Raw genomic sequence first — 21093 nt, forward strand, 5'->3', positions numbered from 1 at the left:
CCTAAACGGTATAATCCAGTTAGTTTACATGATTGATAATAGGGGTCGCGGTAATAACTAATAACCAACCACAAGTTAATCAGGCGTATAGGTATAAATGCCCATTAATGCCTTCTCTGTGATCCTTGAGTAAGTATTCATTATTAGTCTGCAAAGCATTGGAGCTAGTGATTCAGTTGGAACTCCATTTCACCGGAGCTCGAGCAAAATCTCTGACTTGTGTTTGATATTACCTCAGGCAGTGTCGACATCGTTTAATAATTATTAAGAATCAAAATGTCTAACAACTTTTCCAGCGTTTATCCTTCGGTTGCGTATCGCTCCGAAGGAGCCTCGGTTCTCTGGGGTTACCCACCGGGGCTTTCCATCGTCGACCTAGTTCCTGACGACATGAAAGAATGTATTCATCCGCACTGGAATAAATTTCCTCCAGTTAATCCAATGTGGCATTATTTGTTGGTAATTTTTTTTTTATTGCAAACAATCGCTTAAATTATTATGAATGATGTTTTTTCAAATGTTTATCGCATTTTAAGGGAGTGATTTACGTCATTCTCGGCATCACTTCTGTCACTGGTAGCGCAATAATTTTTAATTATTCATCCATATAATAGAACTATATTATATAACCGCGGCTTATTTAGGTAATTCTTTGGTTGTGCACCTCTTCGCCAAAACACGGGATTTGAGAACGCCCGCAAATATGTTTGTGATTAATTTGGCTCTCTCCGACCTCTGCATGATGATTACGCAATTCCCAATGTTTGTCTTCAACTGCTTCAATGGTGGAGCCTGGCTGTTTGGGCCTTTATTCTGTGAACTCTACGCTTGCACCGGATCAATTTTTGGTCTTGGCAGCATCTGCACCATGGCCGCCATCAGCTACGATCGCTATAACGTCATTGTTAACGGAATGAACGGAACCAGGATGACTTATGGTTCGTTGAAACGCTAGACCGTTATATAACTTATTCTATGTGATTAAACGTAATTTTGAAAATCTGCAGGTAGAGCTGGTGGATTAATTTTGTTTTGTTGGATTTACGCAATTGGTTGGAGCATTCCTCCCTTCGTCGGGTGGGGAAAGTATATTCCGGAAGGCATTTTAGATTCGTGCTCTTTTGATTATCTGACTCGTGATACGATGGTAATGTATTAATGTAATACATTTATGATAGGGAGATTATGAACTATAATCGTAATTTCTAATTTAATATTTTCCTACAATAGACTATTTCCTTCACTTGCTGCTTGTTTGTCTTCGACTACTGCGTCCCACTCATGGTCATCATCTTCTGTTATTACCACATTGTGCGCGCCATCGTTCATCACGAAGATGCGCTCCGTGATCAGGCCAAGAAGATGAACGTCTCCTCGCTCCGTTCCAATGCCGACCAAAAATCCCAGAGCTCTGAGATCCGTGTCGCCAAAATCGCCATGATGAACATCACTTTGTGGGTAGCTGCTTGGACACCTTACGCTGCCATTTGCTTGCAAGGAGCGGTCGGAAATCAGGATAAGATCACGCCTTTGGTCACCATTTTGCCAGCTCTGATTGCCAAAAGCGCGTCGATCTTCAATCCTGTTGTTTACACCATCTCACACCCGAAATATCGTCTGGTAAGTTTTAGCAAAAAAATGTCCAGGAACAGGTTTTTTAAATGTTTGCTTTTGTAACAGGCTTTACAAAAGGCACTTCCGTGGTTCTGCATTCATGAAAAAGAGGAAAAAGAGCCACCTCAAGATCGAAGAGAAGATTCTCAATCAATAGCAACAACTAATACAAATTCTTCTGACGTGACGTTGCCTTAAATTATTACGGGCACTGTCCGTGAACGGAAAAGAAAACCATGAATCTCATTCTATGATGTCTCCGAATATATTAAAAATTGATCCTCATAGTTACTGTACTCATCAAGATGAATTATTAACCCTTCACCCCCAATCATTTTAATTGGAACACCAAATATACTGCAAGTCATATTAGTTCTTCATGATTCTCATTCTGTCCAACAAAAATATAAAAAATAAGTGACCTTTTTATGTCGCCGAAATAGCTCAGTTGGGAGAGCGTTAGACTGAAGATCTAAAGGTCCCTGGTTCGATCCCGGGTTTCGGCAGTTCTTTTTTTCCTTCGTGTCATAATGGTCAGTGTTAGCTAATATTGTTGTATAAGCAATGGGGAGGAAACAGAAAACATTTAAATTCCTTTGAAGTACAAGTATGGCCATAGCCGAGTCCTTGCTAACAAGCGTGTACTGACTGCCCCGTTTGCTGCCGTATGCTGCCCTACCGTGATACACGCATTCTGATTGCACGAGGACGAGTGTGCACTCGCACCAACTCACGAGGGGCAAGTAAGAATTGACTTTCCCTTTGCTGGAAGCCACTTCAATTTTACCATCTACACCGTCACCTAGACTATATGAAATTTAAAAACTGAGGGCGCGATAACCAAATTAATATGTAGGAACGGGCGTGGTTAAATGGATTTAATCGAGGTGCCGAGATCAGAGGTCCACGCATTATCTAGTATTCACTTAGCAAAAGAGGGATTTTTCGATAAGAAAAGATAACGTACAATATCAAAAGTAGTAATCCATTTACACAGTTTATACATTGCCTCTCTCATGTTCTCTATGATGCACTATATATGCGTGGTTATATAACCTGGGGAAAAATTACGCATTGCGCACCATATCTTGTCCAAGTGAATCCAAAGAAACCTACAAATATGAAGGATGTCAAATCAAGTTACGTGCAAAGCCTTAGGATAATCTCGAACGGGATATAAACGACCGTAAACGACATCCCAAATTTTTGTTTTCACCGAGGAACTGAACGAGATTCATCTGAGGAAATAAGGCTCCTGATATTATCATATCTTTTGAAAGAATTTGTAATTAGCTTTTCTAATACATATATTGTTTATACTAATATACATATTGTTCAGAAGTGTAGACTAGATTTTATTTTGGAGCAACAAAGTAAGTGAAGCAGTCAAGACGCCAAACGTAGTTGCTAAGATATTAATTATACACTGTTCTATTTATCTTCGATTGTCTAAATAAAATACTTCTTGCGTTATTACACACAGGAAACTCCAGTTCCCAGTTCCAGTTCCTTAGCTTGAAGGAACTGGAGAAAATTTGCACTGTTGCCCACAGACGAAATTTCCAATAAATTAGGCTGATGCACATAGTAATATAAGATCTAGAGAGGAGAAGCGCACGCTCTGTTAATCACGATATTAACTTGAAAGTTGCGTTATTAGCCGTTATTAGCGGCCAATTTTGTCGATCATTTCGGAGTATTCTGAATCCTGGTCCCCCATAAGCAAGACTTGGAGACAAGCCTTGAAGAAAGGAGTTGTAAAACATTCCGACCTGGATATACACCAAAACACAACTATAAGATTAATTTAATTTTGCGAGTTGGGGGGAAAAACGAATTACCTGCAAAGTGTGTGAAGCTCGGGTGAGCGATAGAGACTGAAGCAATCATGGCAAACGCGGTTCAGCCGATTAAAAATAATTTTGTCGTAAAGCCCATTGCAATTGATATCGAAGAAAGATTGTTGGGAAGAGGAGTGGTGATCGCTTGATAGAGCAGACATGGCCGATGTTGGATAACATGGAAGAATTACAAGCAAAACCACAAGTAAAGTGGTTAGGCCCAAAAAAGTTCGAATGGAGCAGGAACTGTGTGATTGGGTCCAGAGTCCATGACTATCTTCGTGTTACTGGAGCGTGTCATTGGATCCGTGAAAAAAGAAATGGTCCTACTACTTATAGAGCGACTCAAAATAGTCGAACAGGAGAAAATTTGCAAGGTTCCTCTTTTCTCCCTTTTTTATGACTTTGCATTGTTACAAATACTTTTTTTTAGAAAGGAAAGGCTCTGAGTATAACGTAACGCAGGGTTTTGTTGCTAATTTTGGACCCTTTTCAAATTGATATTCTCAGCTACGTAGACCAACCATTTCTTTTTCTTTTTTAAATTGAGCCATAAAAGGTTGGTCAGACAGAGTTCACAGAGTACTAGTAGTGTCTGCTTTTACATGGTAGACGCGATACCGCCTTAATTATTATTTTTTTTTTTTTCGCATGGCTCTTAACCAGGTTTTTCACTTTTTTCAGTTCCTAATCGTCGTCTGTTGCTAATTAGCGACCTCGTGATCTTCAGAGCAATCCAACTCGTGTCGGGACAGTAAGTAACGACAATCAAAATTCTTCCATTTAGGCCTATATTAAGATTTCACTGTACTTCGTAAACAAATCGGTAATGATATGCTGCTAACATTGTGTATTTTCACAAATGATTAAGGCTACAGTTTTAACATTGTAAGAAGACAAAAAAAAAACCCTCGGAAGAACGTCAAATCAGATTAGAAATTTAGTGTAGCGTAAAGAATTTCGTCTGGGAATTAATGAGACTTGCGAAAAGCCACGTCACAAGCAATCAAACCATCTTTCCAGGCTTTTCTTGCCTCAGTGGAGAAGGATTGACCGAGTTCTTCTTCCATGACCGTAAACATGACCTCACCAAATAATTTAAGATCATCTGGCTTGACAGCTTTGAAGACTGGTGAGTTTAGGTGTGGGCATTGTTTAGGATTCTTGCCTAGGTTCTCCATGTAGGCATTCAAACCAGCCAGGCAAGTGTAGACTTGGTTGAGGAAATGACTGTTGGTTGGCAGGTCAGCCAAATCGACATCGGCGAAGGCAGCGAACTGCTTCTGGGCCTCGGGTTTCAGTTTGAAATAACGAATAAAGGCTTTGGGGGCGATGTTTCCATTCTTCTTGGCGATTCTCCAAGTTCCTTGGACCAAAGTGCGATCAGCCTCCTTCATGGCGTATTCACGGGTCTGAGTCTGAAGATGAAAGACATTTGTTTACGAGATGAAGGGACAGAATGTGTTTAAAGTTAAGACACCCTATACCTTGGAACTGTGACCACATTTGTGGGGGCATTTGGTTCCATGTTGACTGTGAGGGCACTTAGATCCTTGTTTACTGTATGGGCATTTAGATCCATGACCAAAGCTGTAAGGGCAATTGGATCCAAGCTTGAGAGATGATTTCTGTACAATAATTATTGATTCAATAAGACATGATCAATCGATTTAATAGAAAAATATGTTTACTTGAATTCCGAATGGGCATCCTTGTCCATTAGCAGATTTCTTCAGATGGGGCAGCAGCAGATGAGTAAATATATTATTGTTCCAACTGTAATTGTTTCTGTTTTATAACATTTAAGAAAAGTAAACTGTACCTTGAAGCCATGAGGGCAACCACTAGCTGAAGAATCGGCGGTCTGTAAATGAATAAGAAAAAATTTTTAATTATTTTTCTCTTCTCATTTTAAACCAGGAATGAGGAATTTACCGTGAATCCATAAGGACATTTACTTCCGGCAACCATCTGTTTCTGTTAAAATAGAAAACAAGTAAGTAACACTTAAGAATGATTCTTGATTCACAAACAAGTTTAATATAATTAACTTACTTTGATTCCAAAGGGACAACCGTGTCCAGAACCAGAAGACTGAAAGAATCGAAACGATTGTGACGCTGTTATTTTGAGACGAACAAAATGGTCCTGCAACTAATTACTTACCACGAAGCCGAGGGGACACTTGCCATCGGTCGATTGGGTGAGCTAAACATAAAAAAAAGTATTTCATACAATTAGTGCCACATCTATACAAGTTCAATGAAGAATTCAAATTGACTTACCGAAAATCCAAATGGGCATTTCGAGCCTTCAACTAGTCCTCGCTGAAATTTGCAACAGGTTAATTGTAACTGTAACCTAACAGGATATATATATTTTCTTAGCAACTATTAGTACCTTGATACCGAAGGGACATCCACCAGCATTTTTCTGTTAGAATAAAATAAAATTGGGTTAGGTTGGGGTTGCATATTATGAGTAGTGGTAACACCAAAAATTACCTTGAATCCGTAAGGGCAACCGGAAGCTACCGCTCCCTCCTTCTGTTAGGTTACGATGAATGCAAAGTTATTTGGGTTAGTTCTCTTTGAAAGCTGACTATTTCAATTAAACTTACCGTGTATCCGTAAGGGCATAGAGTTCCTTCTACCGAACGTTTCTGTTTCATCGTAAAGGATATTACCGATTAATTTCCATAGTCATGTGAAATACTTCTATTCTTTTTGCTATGGTCATTTAACTGTACCTTGAGTCCAAGAGGGCATCCCTTTCCAGAAGTAGGTCCCTAAACGTAAAAAATAATCCGCAAGAGTTAGATAAAGTCAAAAACGAAATATTAAATTGAAGTTTACCTCAAATCCAAGTGGGCATTTTCCATCAGTAGCAGCCTCTCTCTGATACAACAAAAACGCCAATTAATTTTTGTTACTTAAAATTTTATTACGAAAAGGCTTGTTCGCTGTTTAAAAAAATATTCTCACCGTGTAACCGAAGGGGCACGTAGATCCTTCCACCAATCCTCGCTGAAGTCGGGTGAACGGTAAATTGATTAACATTTATAACACGAATATTAGTCATCCTAAAATGTTACCTTTAAACCAAGAGGGCAGCCAGAGTCAGATTTCTGTAAAAATGTAGATATGTGCATGTAGATCTTTTACAACTCTGAAGTAAAATGAAATATTTGGTTTACCTTGAAGTTCAGGGGACAACCGGGCTTAATCTCAGATGCCTGCGCAAAATAATTCGTCATTTTTTGGTCGTAACATGTTTACCATCAAATAAAGCACAAAGTTGGTTAAATTGAAGCGATACTCACGGAGTAACCGAATGGGCAACGGGTGGAATCCGATGAAGATTGCTGTAAGTTAGAAATGAGAAAAATGTTGTCAACTTTTGTCGGTTATTGATCGCAAAAATTAAAGGTCTTTACCTTGAATCCGAATGGGCAAGGATCGCCAGAGCCAGTCTTCTGTTAGTTTCAAAACAAATTTATATTAATGGAATTTCCCTTCGAATTAAAAAGAAAATCAACTAAACGAAATATAATTTACATTGAATCCATGTGGGCAGTTTCCGTCATTGAATCCGACCTTCTGAATAAGACAATTAAGATAATAAAATAATTCTACGACAAAAAAATAATTCTACTTTTGTATTCTTATAGACTAACCGGGTATCCATAGGGGCATCTGCTCTTGGCCTTGTAGTCGGCTTTCATCTACTCACAAAAAACATATAAGGTAAGTGATTTGAAGATCTTTTTTTTTAGTTCCTAAATGTATAATTTCAATCGCAATATTTACCGAGTGGTAAGGACATTTGTGCGCAGTTGCTTGTGTTTTCTAGTGTCGAAAAATAATTTTAAATCAAGTAATTAAATTTTAATAACTGCAATTCATTGCTCCTCCTTTACTTACGCTGAACCCATAAGGACAGCCAGATGCAGATTTCTATTAAAATTCAAAAGAATGTTAAGTTGTAGTTTCTTTGATCTAGTATGGTTTGTTGAGGATTTTGTACCTTAAAGCCGTGGGGGCATCCGTTAGCTGCAGCATCACTCTGCTATTGAAAACATAATGCGAACGTTAAAATATGAATACTTGATTCAATTAAAATATATTCATACGCCAAATCCGTAGGGGCACTTGCTTCCTGCAACTAGTTGTTTCTATTTAAAAAAATAATAGCATTTTGTTATTATTTACACTACGTAATCGTTCTAATTGATGTTTTTAATAATGCAATTTACCTTCAGTCCGAGTGGGCAGCCATTACCAGAACCAGTCGACTATAATTTAGTAAAAGAAATGTATTAAAAATTGATGCGTACGGTAGGAATGTTAAATGCGTTGGGTACCTTGTATCCAAATGGGCACTTTCCGTCATTAGCTCCTTCGAACTGTAAAAGTTTTTAAAGTTAGGGAGATTAATAATTGGAAAAAAAAATGACTATTAAAATTGCAGATTTTCTGCAGATTTTATACAGAATTTTAACTTACAGTGCCGCCGTAAGGGCATTTGGATCCAGCGACTAATCCTTTCTGTATTAATTGAGAATTAAGATTATTTAATTTTCCGTTGGACGTCAATGATGGAAAGATGATACGGGTACCTTGAGTCCCAATGGACATCCGGAGACACCTTTCTTGAAGTTGTGAGGGCAGCCTGGTGCAGCCGCATCTTCTCTCTAAACAAAACAGAGATACTTAGATTTAGACTTTGTCCTTGTGCAATCGTGTGAAATCAGCTTACAGTGTATCCAAAGGGGCACAGAGATCCTTCAACCAATTGTCGCTATACAGAAGTACCGGTACAAAGTTTGTTAACAGCAGTCATTACGAAAAAAATGAACTAAATTGGGGAATGGCAATTGTACCTTAAAGCCAATAGGGCAACCCTTTCCAGTTGACACTCCCTAAAACAACAAAAAGAAAACATTAACATCTGGCTATTACTTGAGAGAAAATTCGAATTTGAAAGGAAATAAAAACTTACAGAAAATCCAGCGGGGCACTTTCCGTCGCCAATTGATTCTTTCTGCAATTTTAATTAACTTTTAAATGAAGCTCTAAAATTACTAATCGTTTGTCAAAAATACGTTGTATCCGAATGGGCACTTTGATCCTTCGACGAGTCCTTTCTGCAAAATTAAAAGTAAACGGGATTAGAGGTTGGGCTAAACGGACTAACCAAGAAATAAAAGCTCGATCGTACCTTCACTCCTAGTGGGCATCCTGTGTCAGTATTCTGTTGATTTCAATTAAAAGTTATATAGAGAATGCAAGCGAACAGTTTTTGTGACAAATACGTTACCTTGAAGCCGTAAGGACAGCCAGACTTGGAAGCGGAGGCTTTCTAAAAATGCGAAAAATGGAATTTGTTGAATGTGTTGAATTTTGCGGATTTTTTTTTTAAACTTACGTCATATCCGAATGGGCATTTGGTTCCAGCCACAGATGATTGCTATTTATGATACAACAAATTTTAGAAATTAATATCATTGAGTCTAATATTAACAAGTGCCTTTAAGGATATTTGTTCAGATATTAGTTATGGCAGAATAGTTACCGCAAAACCCCATGGGCATCCAGCACTTGAACCAGTTGCCTGAAAATAGAAAATAACTATGGTTACCACTTGCGAGCTGATGAATCATTAATCAAAATTGATTTACTTTGAATCCATGTGGGCATTGTCCGTCATTGAATCCGGATTTCTGTTGACAATAATAAGTGAACACCACGACAAATGTTATCTTTAAAAACAAAATCATACCGGATATCCGTACGGACAGCTGCTTTTAGTCCTGTATCCAGCTTTTTTCTACTCGAGCAAAAATGATAAATTAACGTAATGCAAATTCAACGCCAGCCGAAGGCGGAATACAAAATGACTTTTCCGGATTGTTCTTACCTCGTAACCATATGGGCATTTGTTAGAAGCTGTAGCGGGTTTCTGCGTAGGTACCATCAAAGAGAAAATATGTAACTGAAACCGCGCTCATCGATTTTGAATTAAGGTGATTTTTCTTGTAACTCTACACTTACATTGAAGCCATATGGACAGCCAGAAGCCGATTTCTGTTTAAACGCAGAAATGTTTTAGAAAATGTGTAAAAGAGTGTTAAAGAATAAAAATTAAAATCATACCTTAAATCCATGTGGGCAACCATGGGCCGCCATGGCAGCTCCCTAATAGATGCGACGAAACATTAAAATCTAAAAAATTAATAAATAACAAAGCACTGAAAGTCCATACATCGAATCCGTAAGGGCATTTGCTTCCTGCAACTAGTTGTTTCTGCGTGCAACAAACAAAAAATAGTTAAGAGTCCATTCCGAAAATCTGTTTGTCAACCAAGTAAAAATATATTACCTTCAGTCCAAGAGGGCATCCATTTCCGGATCCAGATGACTAGTAAATGAATAAATAATGGATTAAAAGGTTTTGTAAGCAATATTTACGAATCGGTTTGTTTACCTTGTATCCAAAAGGGCATTTACCGTCGTTAGCCGATTCAAACTTAAATAAAAGTTGATTAAATTAAAAGATCAGAGGAAGTAATTTAATGCAAATATTGTGTGGATAACTTACAGTTCCACCATACGGGCATTTAGAACCAGCTACTAATCCTTTCTGTAATAACAAATGACAAAATTTTTGATTTCATCTGTTTTGTAACTTTGACGCGGTTTTAAAATAACATCTGTATTTGATCTCTTAGGATATTGATACCTTCAGTCCCAATGGACATCCGGAAGCACCTTTCTTGAAATTGTGAGGACAGCCTGGAGCAGCCGCATCTTCACTCTGAAACACAAGGTAAAAAAAAATCTGATTTAGATCTTTTCTATAAGGCAAGTTATTTCACTAGATGAACTTACGGTGTATCCGAAGGGGCATAGAGATCCTTCAACCAATTGTCGCTACAAAAGTACAAAGTACGTTAATAACCGCTAACAAAAATTAATTACTACAAGCGCGTTTTTAGTAATTCAATTTTACCTTGAAGCCAATAGGGCAACCCTTTCCAGTTGAAACTCCCTAAAATAATAGATTACAATTTTGAAATGAAACACTTGGGATTTAGATGAATATTATTTAAAGCCAACGCACGGAAAATCCAGCAGGGCACTTCCCGTCACCGATAGATTCTTTCTGTAAACAGGAAAATAATTCACATAAAGAAACCGAGCGCTTTAACTGAAAATCATTTCTGAAACTTACCTTGTATCCGAATGGGCATTTAGATCCTTCAACGAATCCTCTCTACAAAACAGGAATTACGAAAATAACATTGTGAAACTACATTTTCCAATTCTACAACTTACCTTAACGCCAAGTGGGCATCCTTTGTCGGAATTCTATTTTTAATTAAAATAAAAAACAAAACAATCATTATTATTTGAAATTATGTTTTAGTTTGTTTACAAAGAGTTTCACAAGAAAAGGGTTATACCTTAAAGCCATAAGGACAGCCAGATTTGGAAGCGAAGGCGTTCTAAAATTGACATGCAAAAAATTACGTTAATTAAATTTCAATTTTTCAAGTAGGAAGTCGAGCTATTAATTTTATACAACTTATTTTCAACTTACGTCATATCCGAATGGACATTTGGTTCCAGCGACAGACGATTGCTATTTTGAAATGTCAGTTGGTTATATCACATCAGAAAAGGATTTTAAGACCCAATTTAATTTTGCAAACAGACCTTATTAAATCCCCAGGGGCATCCACTTCCGGGGCTAGTATTCTATGAAACAGAATCAATCAATATTTTGAAATGTGACTTGAGTATGAAACACTGAACTTACTTTGAATCCATGAGGACACTGTCCATCATTGAATCCAGATTTCTAAAGTTTAAATGCATGAAAATTAATTATTATTCTATAAAACGTCTAGATCATAGTTAAATAAATGGACTTACTGGATATCCGTAAGGGCATTTGCTTTGGGTTCTATAACCAGCGGATTTCTTAAAATAAAACAAATAATACAAATAAAAACTGGTATGTCGCAATTGATTACATAATAATGGGTTAACATACCGTATATCCGTAAGGGCACCCTGTTCCTTTACCAGTTAAGTCGATGGCATTTGCGCTCTGCAATATTGAAAAGGGAAAATTAGCTTATTAATTTTTACAACAAATGGGAGCATTCAAAATTCGAAACATTTAATCAAAGCAGAAATGAAGACAGAAAAAGCTATGATCTCACATGAGGGTTCTTCCCAGCAGATCGTTTGCTGTAAGGGCAATTGTGAGCGCTTACTGCTGCCAGGCAGACAGCAATCAAAATGAGAATCTTAGTGATACTCATGGTGCTTTTCTCAAACTTGTGTAAAATTTGTGCTTCCAATTCGTGGTTGGATGGTCCTTGTAGTCGACCACTTTCTGAAGCTCAGCATCTTCGTCTTGGGTTTATATACCCTGTCGTCCGTCGTCCTTGTCACTCATGAAATTCCATATCAACCAATCTAGATGGCCGGTCAATGTTTCCAACCACCCAATATCCTGTTGATTTCATCATAAGCCAGCAGCTCCTTCGGATGGACTTGGTTTCTCCGTCGCATCAGTCTAAAACAGATAAACTCTGGGTTTACGCCTTCGTTTTTTTGTGTGTGGCCTCGTTTTGATTCCAAGATTTCACTAGACAAACGCTGTCGAAAGATGCAAGTCGTCTTATGATTCATTCGCCATGCTAGCTTTATGTAAAAATTTCGACGAGCAAATAGACTCACAGTCAATGTCTATTACCCAAAAATGATTAAGAAAACTGGCTACCGCAAATATTGGTTACATAATTATATTGGTTACATAATTTGTAAAATCTGAACTAATATTTGTGCGTGTGAGACTGTAAGACACTTCGTGTAAACGCTATAAATATTTCTAGTATATGTGGAAATTACGTGCTTAGGATTCAGTTCAATAAAGTTAAATAGAATGAGAAGATTTGGTGTATTCTGGTGTATTCGACGGGAAACAAGCGTAACATTTTGTTCCCTGTAAAAACATGCAGTGTCACACTGAAAAGGCAACGCTTCAACAGAAATTTATCAACAAAATTTTATCTCGCTTCTAGCCAGTCAACAGTTTCGACAGAACAGCTGTTGCTGCCTTTGACCTATGCATGAAACATGAGCAATTTTGAACTTTCGAGAAACCTTTTGCTTCGGCCTTAAGACGAAGAAATATCGAAAAAGAATATGATTAAATGTGATTATATAAGGCACTTCATGATGAGTCGTGTTCCAATTTGTTTCAAATTCGTTTAATAATTACTGGATCCGGTGGGCATCATGTTTGTACTTCATGAAAGATTTAACTCTAAATAGAACAAATTCTAACTCTTCCAATTTATTATTTGGGGTCGCTAGTCGCTAGATAATAAAAATAAGTTTTGTGATGTCACAAATCACTCAAACGTAACGATTCAGCAATTAAAAAATTTTTTTTTTTCAAATTCATACTGAAGTTTCGGCGTCATTTCGCCTTTTTCGGCTTCGATATCTTTGGCTTGCAGCATCTTGCTCTGAAACGAAAATGAATATGCTGCGTATCTTTCAAAAATGAATAAAGGTCACGCAGATAAGATGAGTTTATGTGTACGACGCACCAGACAACTTTTGGGTAATTTTATTCACAGCTGCAGATGAGGTCAAAAATTATGAAATTATGTAACAAAAATTTTAAAAAAGAATTTAAAAAAAATTTATTATCCTCGATTTAGTCCTGGCATTCACATTTATTAGCGTATCCAGGGTGGAGTAGGATCTGTCAATCTTTCTCAATTTTGTCTAGTCGTTTATCACAAGGGAAGATGGTAATTCCTTTCCAATGAGAAATTCCAAGGACTTGAACCGATACGAATCCCAATCATTTGCATCTGAGTCGCAATCGCTATCCAACATACCTTGGTTACACATTATTACGGCAGCGAAAGAATAAATATGAAATCGATTTTCAAAAAGTAAATCAAGCAACGTCAATCCGAAATCAAATAAATAATCGTTCTCTCAGACCACGGAATGGCATCAGTTCCGTTTGAAAAGAACGTTGTGAAACTTGACGAAATGGTCAAAGATATTGGTAGCTCGGCGTACTGTTTTGATTGCGCAGAAGGCTTAACTCCGACACTCCTTCCGGTCAACGATTCACAGAGTAATTACAATATATTTTGCATGCTGCTAATGAGATTATATTGTGGTTTTGTCCAGTGGCAAGAGATAGAATCGCCTCGAAGGTGGAGTGCCGCAACGAGGACATGCGCATCTACGACAAGTGGGATTTTCCTCGCCGTCATCACTATGCAGACAGTCGGAGAATATCCAGCCTCCTCTTCGATCTCGGCATTCATTGGAGAGCGATAGTTGGCACGGAAGATTACTTGCCGGGAGGTCACGGATGGGACAACATTTATAGCGACATGGCAGCCATATTCGTGGCTCAGGGACCATCATTTCGTCGTGACGGCTCGACGGTGGATCCATTCTACAATATCGAATTGTACAATTTAATGTGCTTACTGACTGATGTTAGTCCAGCCCCCAATAACGGTACATGGGGTGCTTTGCATCATTTATTGGCCAAAAAGCCATCAGAGCTGCCTGTCAACGATATCGTTGCTACTTACATTCTTGATTATCCGCTGGATAGTCACGGGCAGCGAACGCAGTACATGGATCACCAGAAACGTAGACGAGTTTGCGATCTCCTCTCTGGCAATAATGATCCTCGACAAGTAAGTTTTTCCCTCCTTTCAAGTGTAATTTTGAACAGATAACTTAAATGGTGGATCATCAATAGAATTTAGGATTTAACCTGACGGAATCAGCTGCGAAGCAATTGGTAGAACTGCACGCTCCTTGGGGTTTGCCAGGTTTCAACAAGACAGGCGTGAAAGTGCTTATCAGTTCTGATTTCATCATCGGTAAGTTTTTAAATTTAAAACAAAATAGAAACTAGGTAAATGCATATTTATGTATAGGTTTTAACGTCCAAGACGGGATACCATCTTGGGTATCCTATACCCTTTCGAATAGTACCAGACTATCAAATGATTCACTTACCCCATCGTGGCGAACTGATCCACGTCTTCGAGTTTCTGACGTTTCTATTTGTGATCGTCTGAAAGAAAATCCACAATCGTCTTCATTGCTTTTGGCTCCGCTCTTTTTCCCTAGTACGACAACACTATTTTTGATTTTTAAGTATGGAATGATTATTTAAAATATTTACAAAGGGCTTAGCAGTTCGTTACGGCATCTGACGGATGCGTGGGTAGAAACCAACGCTATCGAAATCTCTGAAGCTTTCGAAAAGTATTGGGAATACATTGAAGCCACGATTGTACAGCTTTCGGCTGACCTTCCTGGACGATTGAACGTCTTAGCCGGGCCAGTGAGGAACTCACCCAGTCCGGCAATTTTCCTCGTCGTTTCCTACTGTCCCGATCGAATTGAGTTCGGTTGCTCTGAAGATCAATTGGACGTCCAATCTTTCATGTTTCCGACTCACCTTCACTACAGCCGAGACTGTTTATCGACGGATCTTTTTTCACGCAGTCACTTAACAACTGTGCGTGACGTAGAGAGGGCTTCCGGACTCCATCTTTTCCAATCGCTTTCCAGCGAAGCTAAGGTTCAATTGTTGAGGTGCACTCCTTTGGCTTCTAGTTTATTAGTTGACCCTCGTCCCATTGAAAAAATTTTTTTTACGGATAAAAATTCCGCATCAGATGAAGCTACTACTCTAACCTTTTTTTCTCGATGGGTCTTTAGTATGTTGTCACTAATTGTAAGTGCAATTTGGAATAATTTCAACGCTGATGTTAAATTTCCTTAAAGATTTAACTGTTTTCTTCATTAATGCTTATAAGTCAGTAATATCTTAGAAGCCACTTTTTTGGATTTAGATTGATTCTGGCTTTTCTTGTATGAAGAAATAAATCCTTTAGATACGATAACACAACAAGCGAATAAGCTTGAATTTACTTGGATTTTTACATTTACTGCTTCTTGGTTTAATAATCTCTGGCTTCTAATATACACAGATAAGCGACAAGTGCGCTAAGTGATCATTGTTAATTTTTTCAGTTGCGATTGTATGTCTTGTTTATACGACTTTTTGCTCCACCCTGCTTGGTTTAATGTTTTATCCCTCTTTGCTAGAGATTTTAAATTTTTTATGTTACATTTCTTTTTATGGTCGACTGTGTTGTTTTTTTTTCTGTTTGGAGCTTACCAATCTTAATACAATTCTCACGCAAAAAAATTAATGAGTCTTCTGACCTGACCTCTTCTGATAGGTGTATGAATTGTCTATCTGAAAGGTACCCGAAGTAATAAGACAATAAATCAAGGTTTTACCGTTAATTCGGTTCTTATCCTGTTGGAGGGGGGATATTTCAAGTTTGGTTAAAAAACAGTTCATTTATAACCCTACAAACATATCCCTACCAATTAATCTCCAAATCCCACAAACTTTAACCTTCCAATTCTTCATACCCCACAAACATTACACCTACCAACCCTCAAATTTATACCCTAAACCACATAAACCAAAGTCAAACCCTACGTCTGTAATAAATAAAAAATTTCTAATTTAAACTAGCAATTATTAGTTTCGTGCCAAAAAATTTATAATTCAATAAACAGAGCATTCGGTTCAAGAGGTTTTTCTTCTGTACGAGTTAAAACGCAACCCGCCACCACCGCTGCGGCAATGAGACAAAAAGCGATGTTTAGTTTTGCGGAAATCTGCGTCAGTCAAGTTACAAATTTTTCAAACTCAACAACTTCTGTCGAATTTTGCATCGAGTCTACTGGTGCAAATAGCGATCCTTGGTAGTTAAGAAGATGGTTGTTTAAAAAAACAAAAAATGGTGAGTTTTTTGGCTACTCAGAACATCCCATTGTTTGTTTTATAAACAACCATTTTCTTAACTACCACTACCAAACACATGGAATCGCGATTTGCACTAATAGACCAGATGAAAAATTCTATGCGAGTTGTTGAATTAGAAAAATTTGTAACTTGACTGATGCAGATTTCCGCAAATAATAAACCATGGCTTTTTGTTTCATTGGGTAGTGGGTTGCTTTGTTTTAACTCGCACATGCAATTGTAGGTTTTGTCTACGGCCCCCAGAGATAGTATCTGGACCGAGAAGAAGAGAGAAGTACGAGGCAAGTTTTACTGGGGAGATGTAGTCATACTAGGCTTCCGGGTTAGACTCATGACCCTCGAAAAGTTTTCATCGGATCATGCGCCTTCCAAGTCCCCGTTCGACCAGAGCCCTCCCCTCCTCCTGGTTTCACAGCGGGTGAGTGACCACCGGCGGGCGTTGGTTAGTGGTTAGTTAGGGAAACGGGGCCACAGAAAAGAAGGGAGCCCAGATATGCACTTATGATTGAATCTAACTACACAATTTATCAGTCTTGAGTTACAGCATTCTCTCGTCGGTTTTCACCAGTGGATGAAGTCCATGAAAAGTAGCGAAGGATTACCCTGTAAGCAGAATGAACATTTATTTGGATGGTAATAATATTCAAACAAGATTGTAGCAACAGAATAAGCAATACCTCAAATAACGATGGCCCGCTTAAGAAAGTAAAAAGGGAGATTCAAGGGTAGCAGCCAATAGGTTAGTAAACAGGGACCTTGTTGACTTTCTTGAAAGGACATGACTTCTCATAAAGTCTGCCATGCAAATTTAGAAAGCTGGAGTTTAGAACCTGTAAATAAAAAAAGAAAAATAAGTCAGCTTGTTTATAATTTGTGTCATTAATGAGTTTGACGTCTATGATCTAAATGAATAAACAATTATCAGTAAACACTTAAAAGTGTCTCTTAAACATTAGATAGACATAAGTGGAGATCAATACTTTAAATACATGTTAGACTGCAATGGAAATGTTCAGTGACATGATAAGTGAACTTACACATGAAACCACAGATCAGTTATCCAATCTTCTCTCGAGAAGATGAAATGAGAAATTGGTCTATGCTGGGGTTGGTGGTCTAGCAAGTCCAATACAATTTAGGACTCCTAATAAAAGACGAGAAGTATATGTGTTTCAGCAATACATGAAATGGATAAAGCTTGTGTTGGTTATTACCAGTATCATTTTGATGGCACATTCAGTAGAATACAATGATTTTGAACAAAATTTTGAAAAAAATAGTTGACGGTAGCACGACGACCACGACCCTTTCACGTTTCCTCCTGAAAGTTGATGAGAAACATTAAGGTTATCCAACATATACACGGAATAGAACACATCGCCGAAAAGTTAGAGACGAAATCATTCGAATTTATGAATTAATTGGTAATTTTCGAAGAAAGGATCTAGCTTAACTTTTGACAACAAACCGCCATTCCATTGACACAATTAACACGCCATCTATTTGATACGTCTCAAAACTGAGTACTTGCAGATGGTCTTAACATAATACTAAAAAAACTCGAAAAGTCCATATTTGTTTGCTAAAACCTAGCAATCAATCCTTAGAACTGTACAGAAAACAAAGCTCACTTGCTAGTTTTATGCAAATTTTCCGGAAGTATACCGGAAGTAAGCGATAGCGCCTTAACCATTGAGCTGCCGACAAAATAAACCAAATATTCGTGATCTCCGTGAAATTTGGGGTGGATTAGGTGTAATTTAAACGAAATCAAGAATTTGATCAAAATCGAGATTTTTCCTGAACGCATAACTGTGCAGGATAATTCTCGAAACCGGAAGTACGCGTACGTACATAAAAGAACATGAACTTTACCGAAAATTTGACGAGGATCACGAATGTGTGGTTCTTTTGTGCGTCAGATGAATATTTACTAAACTACTGACAGAAATGAGAAAACCAGAAGTAGAAAAAAAACCCACATTATTACAAATCTAACAAGTGAGCTTTGTTGCTGAAAGAGAAACTGACAGCTATCGGCTATCACCCAAAATTTCTTTGTAGCGAGACATTTCTCCAGAGATGTGCAAAGTAAACGTAACTAAACTGAGTGGAAAATGATCAAAGGCTAAGCCGTCTAGCGTCAGAAAAAATAAACGTTTACATGAAAACAATGTCCGCTCTAGCTCGTTGGCAGTTGAAAGAAAGAACTAACAAACGAAGGCAAATAAATGTGATACTCACGTAATATTCTCCCCTCCAAATTTACATCTCGTCTTCACCAAAAAGCCACCACCGCAGCATCACACATCACAACAGACGAAATCCCTAAGGTATAATGAGGAGAAGGCAGCTTAACAATTGACATTCTTCTGAATCTGTGCCTTGTCCCAGATTCTTGATGAAATATCCTATACTCGCCTATACTGCTACCTTTTCGTATCACTTTTTTTTTACTTTTCACTTTATTCCTGTTTATCTGCACTTTGCCTTACTTGTGATGAATCTTTCTCTGTAGGTTTCAATGGCTGTTGATACTCAGGCTGTTAATGGAGATGCTGCCTAATGAGGAGATGGTGAAAGGTGTGCTTGAAGCTGTTGCTGTCTGTGGTTGTGGTGCCACAATTCAATGTGTTGTTTGTTAATTTGTCTGTCATGTCAAATCTCCTGTTTCCAATCTCACCCATGCAGTAAGATTAAGGCGACCTGATCTTACATGATATAGGAGTGATTCCATCGACAACTGCTAGATCAACAAATTTTTCTGCGTCAAAAAAATAATGACGCTGTTATTATCGAGGTTGAGAAAACATGCCACCTAATAAAATTACGGATGTTGTTTCATTTAATTAGTTCTGTTCTTCCACTTATTCGTCTTTGTTAATGCTCTTCCTTGTCTGATTTTATTGTTTTATAAGTGCTATTTTGTAACAGAAAAATCACTTGTAAGGAAATAAATTTTTTAGATTTTTCTTCATGTTTTAAAGTCTTCTATGTTGGATTTCTTCCTTACCTGCCTTACTTACACAGGGGGCCTTTACTTCTTAATTGGGGTCAGAGGTGTCCCAGATTGATACCCAGAGGTTAGAGGGAGTTCTGTCTGGAATTTTTAAGTGAAGTGAAAGTTAAAATTGTTTGCAAAATAACACAGGATTTAAGCTACAAAAGGATGAATGAAAAGGTGATACAAGAACCTGATTTACATACAGTTGTACATTGGTTGAATTAAGAAAAACAACCTGAATGGCCTAAATAATTTTTTGATTTCTCGTAAAATTTGATGAAACTATTTAGCAGCTAATGTAGCCTACGTAAAAGGCAGGCAATTACATAATACGATACGATAATACATATAATTTTATCCGACCAGGGAAAGAGCAAAGGCTTCATCCTCTGGGAAGAGGGTCATCATCTCAGCATTGGAGTATCGACGGCCGTTGAAACGTTCAAAAGAAAGCCCGATATTCGGATGGCTGCTGAGTGCTGACGAACAACACATCAGTGTTGAGTTTCAAATTATCAGTAAAAAAAAAATTCAACAAAGTTGAGTAGAAAGTCGGTGATTCGAAATTCATTACGATTACCTTCAGCAACGAAGGAAGAATCCCCATCGTCGAAAAGGACGTTGATCGTGCAGCGTTTCAACCTGCAAGACTTCCCAACTAACAATTTAATTTAAGTCTAGTTCAACCCCATGGAAATTGAATCGTAAAACCACATATCCATTGAAGATGCAACACAATCGATTCTACAACAAGATAGGATCTAGATCTGCTCTGTCAACAATTAACTAAATTTGAATGGAAATCGGTTGACATAATCACATAACACACTTACTTTTGCTGTCAAGTGTTTTTGCATGGGTTGTACATACAACCGATACCAGTAGCAAGCAACAACATGAGTTTCAGGATGGTTTCAGGTCACATGAATGACGTGATAACTGATAAGGTGATTTGGCAGATTTGAAATTACAGGCTAGATTTCCTGTGAATAAACCTGTAAAAATTTTACGTTCAGCAACCATACAATATCGTAAGGAAACAAAATCTTTTTAACTTAACTTTCATAATGGAAAATGCCGCAGTACCGGTACATTTTAATACCACCATAACGATCTCGTTGAATGTCAGCAGGCAGCACTGGCAGCAGCCATGTTTAAAGTAATACTCAAGGCGCAGCATTGCGATTTTCAGTTTTGGCCATTTTCGCATCTGGGATCTCTGCAATTGCAAAGATCTAATGTCACTTTCGAAGGCTTGTAAAGTTGTACACATTGTAAACATGTAGGAAACGGAAAGACCAAGCTTAGTAACCTTACAAGTAATCAACAACTTTTCACTTTTGCACTGCAGACGAATTTCCGTGAGAACTAAGAAGCGTTGTTGCCCTTTTACCTGCTGGACTGTAGAAAATCAGCGAAAATAAAAAAAATGGAAGAAATTGTTACAGGATAAGAACCGAATTAACGGTAAAACCTTGATTTATTGTCTTATTACTTCGGGTTTATTGAATTATAAATTTTTTGGCACGAAACTAATAATTGCTAGTTTAAATTAGAAATTTTTTATTTATTACAGACGTAGGGTTTGACTTTGGTTTATGTGGTTTAGGGTATAAATTTGAGGGTTGGTAGGTGTAATGTTTGTGGGGTATGAAGAATTGGAAGGTTAAAGTTTGTGGGATTTGGAGATTAATTGGTAGGGATATGTTTGTA

General features: G+C 37.7%; 3 protein-coding genes and 3 long non-coding RNA genes across 12 annotated transcripts; 3 read left to right on the plus strand and 3 right to left on the minus strand.

The window, feature by feature from the left end:
* Positions 1-145: 145 nt before the first annotated feature.
* Positions 146-1986, plus strand: LOC124313878 (compound eye opsin BCRH1-like). Its single transcript, XM_046778712.1, has 6 exons — positions 146-459; positions 537-576; positions 645-938; positions 1008-1147; positions 1231-1620; positions 1681-1986. The coding sequence occupies exons 1-6, from the start codon at positions 277-279 to the stop codon at positions 1810-1812; spliced, it is 1179 nt and encodes a 392-aa protein (XP_046634668.1). The 5' UTR covers positions 146-276; the 3' UTR covers positions 1813-1986.
* Positions 1987-4288: 2302 nt separating this feature from the next.
* On the minus strand, positions 4289-11876 carry LOC124314587 (multiple epidermal growth factor-like domains protein 6). Of its 5 annotated transcripts, none has more exons than XM_046779785.1 (58): positions 11686-11875; positions 11514-11570; positions 11393-11440; positions 11277-11318; positions 11174-11215; positions 11058-11099; positions 10921-10962; positions 10793-10825; positions 10689-10730; positions 10578-10619; positions 10467-10505; positions 10346-10387; positions 10197-10271; positions 10056-10097; positions 9942-9983; positions 9837-9875; positions 9720-9761; positions 9611-9652; positions 9509-9541; positions 9375-9416; positions 9237-9284; positions 9136-9177; positions 9030-9068; positions 8883-8924; positions 8775-8816; positions 8676-8708; positions 8560-8601; positions 8457-8498; positions 8338-8376; positions 8214-8255; positions 8074-8148; positions 7961-8002; positions 7819-7860; positions 7711-7749; positions 7588-7629; positions 7482-7520; positions 7379-7411; positions 7265-7303; positions 7132-7179; positions 7013-7054; positions 6892-6930; positions 6778-6819; positions 6652-6690; positions 6550-6582; positions 6440-6481; positions 6311-6352; positions 6205-6243; positions 6076-6117; positions 5960-6001; positions 5856-5888; positions 5741-5782; positions 5622-5663; positions 5511-5549; positions 5391-5432; positions 5278-5319; positions 5147-5185; positions 4943-5083; positions 4289-4873 (listed from the first exon to the last, which is right to left on the minus strand). In XM_046779785.1, the coding sequence occupies exons 1-58, from the start codon at positions 11785-11787 to the stop codon at positions 4427-4429; spliced, it is 3009 nt and encodes a 1002-aa protein (XP_046635741.1). In that variant the 5' UTR covers positions 11788-11875; the 3' UTR covers positions 4289-4426. The 5 variants fall into 5 exon arrangements, 4 of the variants coding, with proteins under 4 accessions (XP_046635741.1, XP_046635740.1, XP_046635742.1 ...); XM_046779784.1 differs by having other exon boundaries at positions 7482-7523; XM_046779786.1 differs by lacking the exon at positions 11393-11440 and having other exon boundaries at positions 7482-7523.
* Positions 11877-13213: 1337 nt separating this feature from the next.
* On the plus strand, positions 13214-15530 carry LOC124313882 (ectonucleotide pyrophosphatase/phosphodiesterase family member 1-like). The gene is made up of 5 exons (XM_046778717.1): positions 13214-13631; positions 13688-14211; positions 14277-14400; positions 14458-14652; positions 14713-15530. The coding sequence occupies exons 1-5, from the start codon at positions 13499-13501 to the stop codon at positions 15312-15314; spliced, it is 1578 nt and encodes a 525-aa protein (XP_046634673.1). The 5' UTR covers positions 13214-13498; the 3' UTR covers positions 15315-15530.
* Positions 15531-16929: 1399 nt separating this feature from the next.
* Positions 16930-18709, minus strand: LOC124314311. Its single transcript, XR_006911110.1, has 5 exons — positions 18621-18709; positions 17591-17697; positions 17414-17520; positions 17054-17206; positions 16930-16979 (listed from the first exon to the last, which is right to left on the minus strand). It is a non-coding gene; the product is annotated as an uncharacterized LOC124314311 (long non-coding RNA).
* LOC124314350 lies at positions 18580-19225 on the plus strand. Its single transcript, XR_006911176.1, has 2 exons — positions 18580-18709; positions 18895-19225. It is a non-coding gene; the product is annotated as an uncharacterized LOC124314350 (long non-coding RNA).
* A 345-nt stretch (positions 19226-19570) lies between these two features.
* Positions 19571-20876, minus strand: LOC124314317. 3 transcript variants are annotated; one of them, XR_006911120.1, is made up of 3 exons: positions 20698-20876; positions 19961-20599; positions 19571-19859 (listed from the first exon to the last, which is right to left on the minus strand). It is a non-coding gene; the product is annotated as an uncharacterized LOC124314317 (long non-coding RNA). The 3 variants fall into 3 exon arrangements; XR_006911121.1 differs by having other exon boundaries at positions 19571-19849; positions 19961-20876; XR_006911119.1 differs by having other exon boundaries at positions 19961-20876.
* Between the last annotated feature and the right edge of the window lie 217 nt (positions 20877-21093).

The sequence above is a fragment of the Daphnia pulicaria genome, chromosome 10 (assembly GCF_021234035.1).
Source record: "Daphnia pulicaria isolate SC F1-1A chromosome 10, SC_F0-13Bv2, whole genome shotgun sequence".
In the NCBI taxonomy this organism is placed as follows: Eukaryota; Metazoa; Arthropoda; class Branchiopoda; order Diplostraca; family Daphniidae; genus Daphnia; species Daphnia pulicaria.

Coding starts and splice junctions, on each gene's coding strand:
- LOC124313878 (XM_046778712.1), top strand. CDS start 277: ATGTCTAACAACTTTTCCAGCGTTTATCCTTCGGTTGCGTATCGCTCC. Junction 460..536: donor CAATGTGGCATTATTTGTTG/GTAATTTTTTTT, acceptor TCGCATTTTAAG/GGAGTGATTTACGTCATTCT. Junction 1,148..1,230: donor ATCTGACTCGTGATACGATG/GTAATGTATTAA, acceptor TTCCTACAATAG/ACTATTTCCTTCACTTGCTG.
- LOC124314587 (XM_046779784.1), bottom strand. CDS start 11,787: ATGAGTATCACTAAGATTCTCATTTTGATTGCTGTCTGCCTGGCAGCA. Junction 10,963..11,057: donor AATGTCCATTCGGATATGAC/GTAAGTTGAAAA, acceptor TGTCAATTTTAG/AACGCCTTCGCTTCCAAATC. Junction 8,709..8,774: donor GCTGTCCTTACGGCTTCAAG/GTAACGTATTTG, acceptor TGAAATCAACAG/AATACTGACACAGGATGCCC.
- LOC124313882 (XM_046778717.1), top strand. CDS start 13,499: ATGGCATCAGTTCCGTTTGAAAAGAACGTTGTGAAACTTGACGAAATG. Junction 14,401..14,457: donor CAGTTCTGATTTCATCATCG/GTAAGTTTTTAA, acceptor ATTTATGTATAG/GTTTTAACGTCCAAGACGGG. Junction 14,653..14,712: donor GGCTCCGCTCTTTTTCCCTA/GTACGACAACAC, acceptor ATATTTACAAAG/GGCTTAGCAGTTCGTTACGG.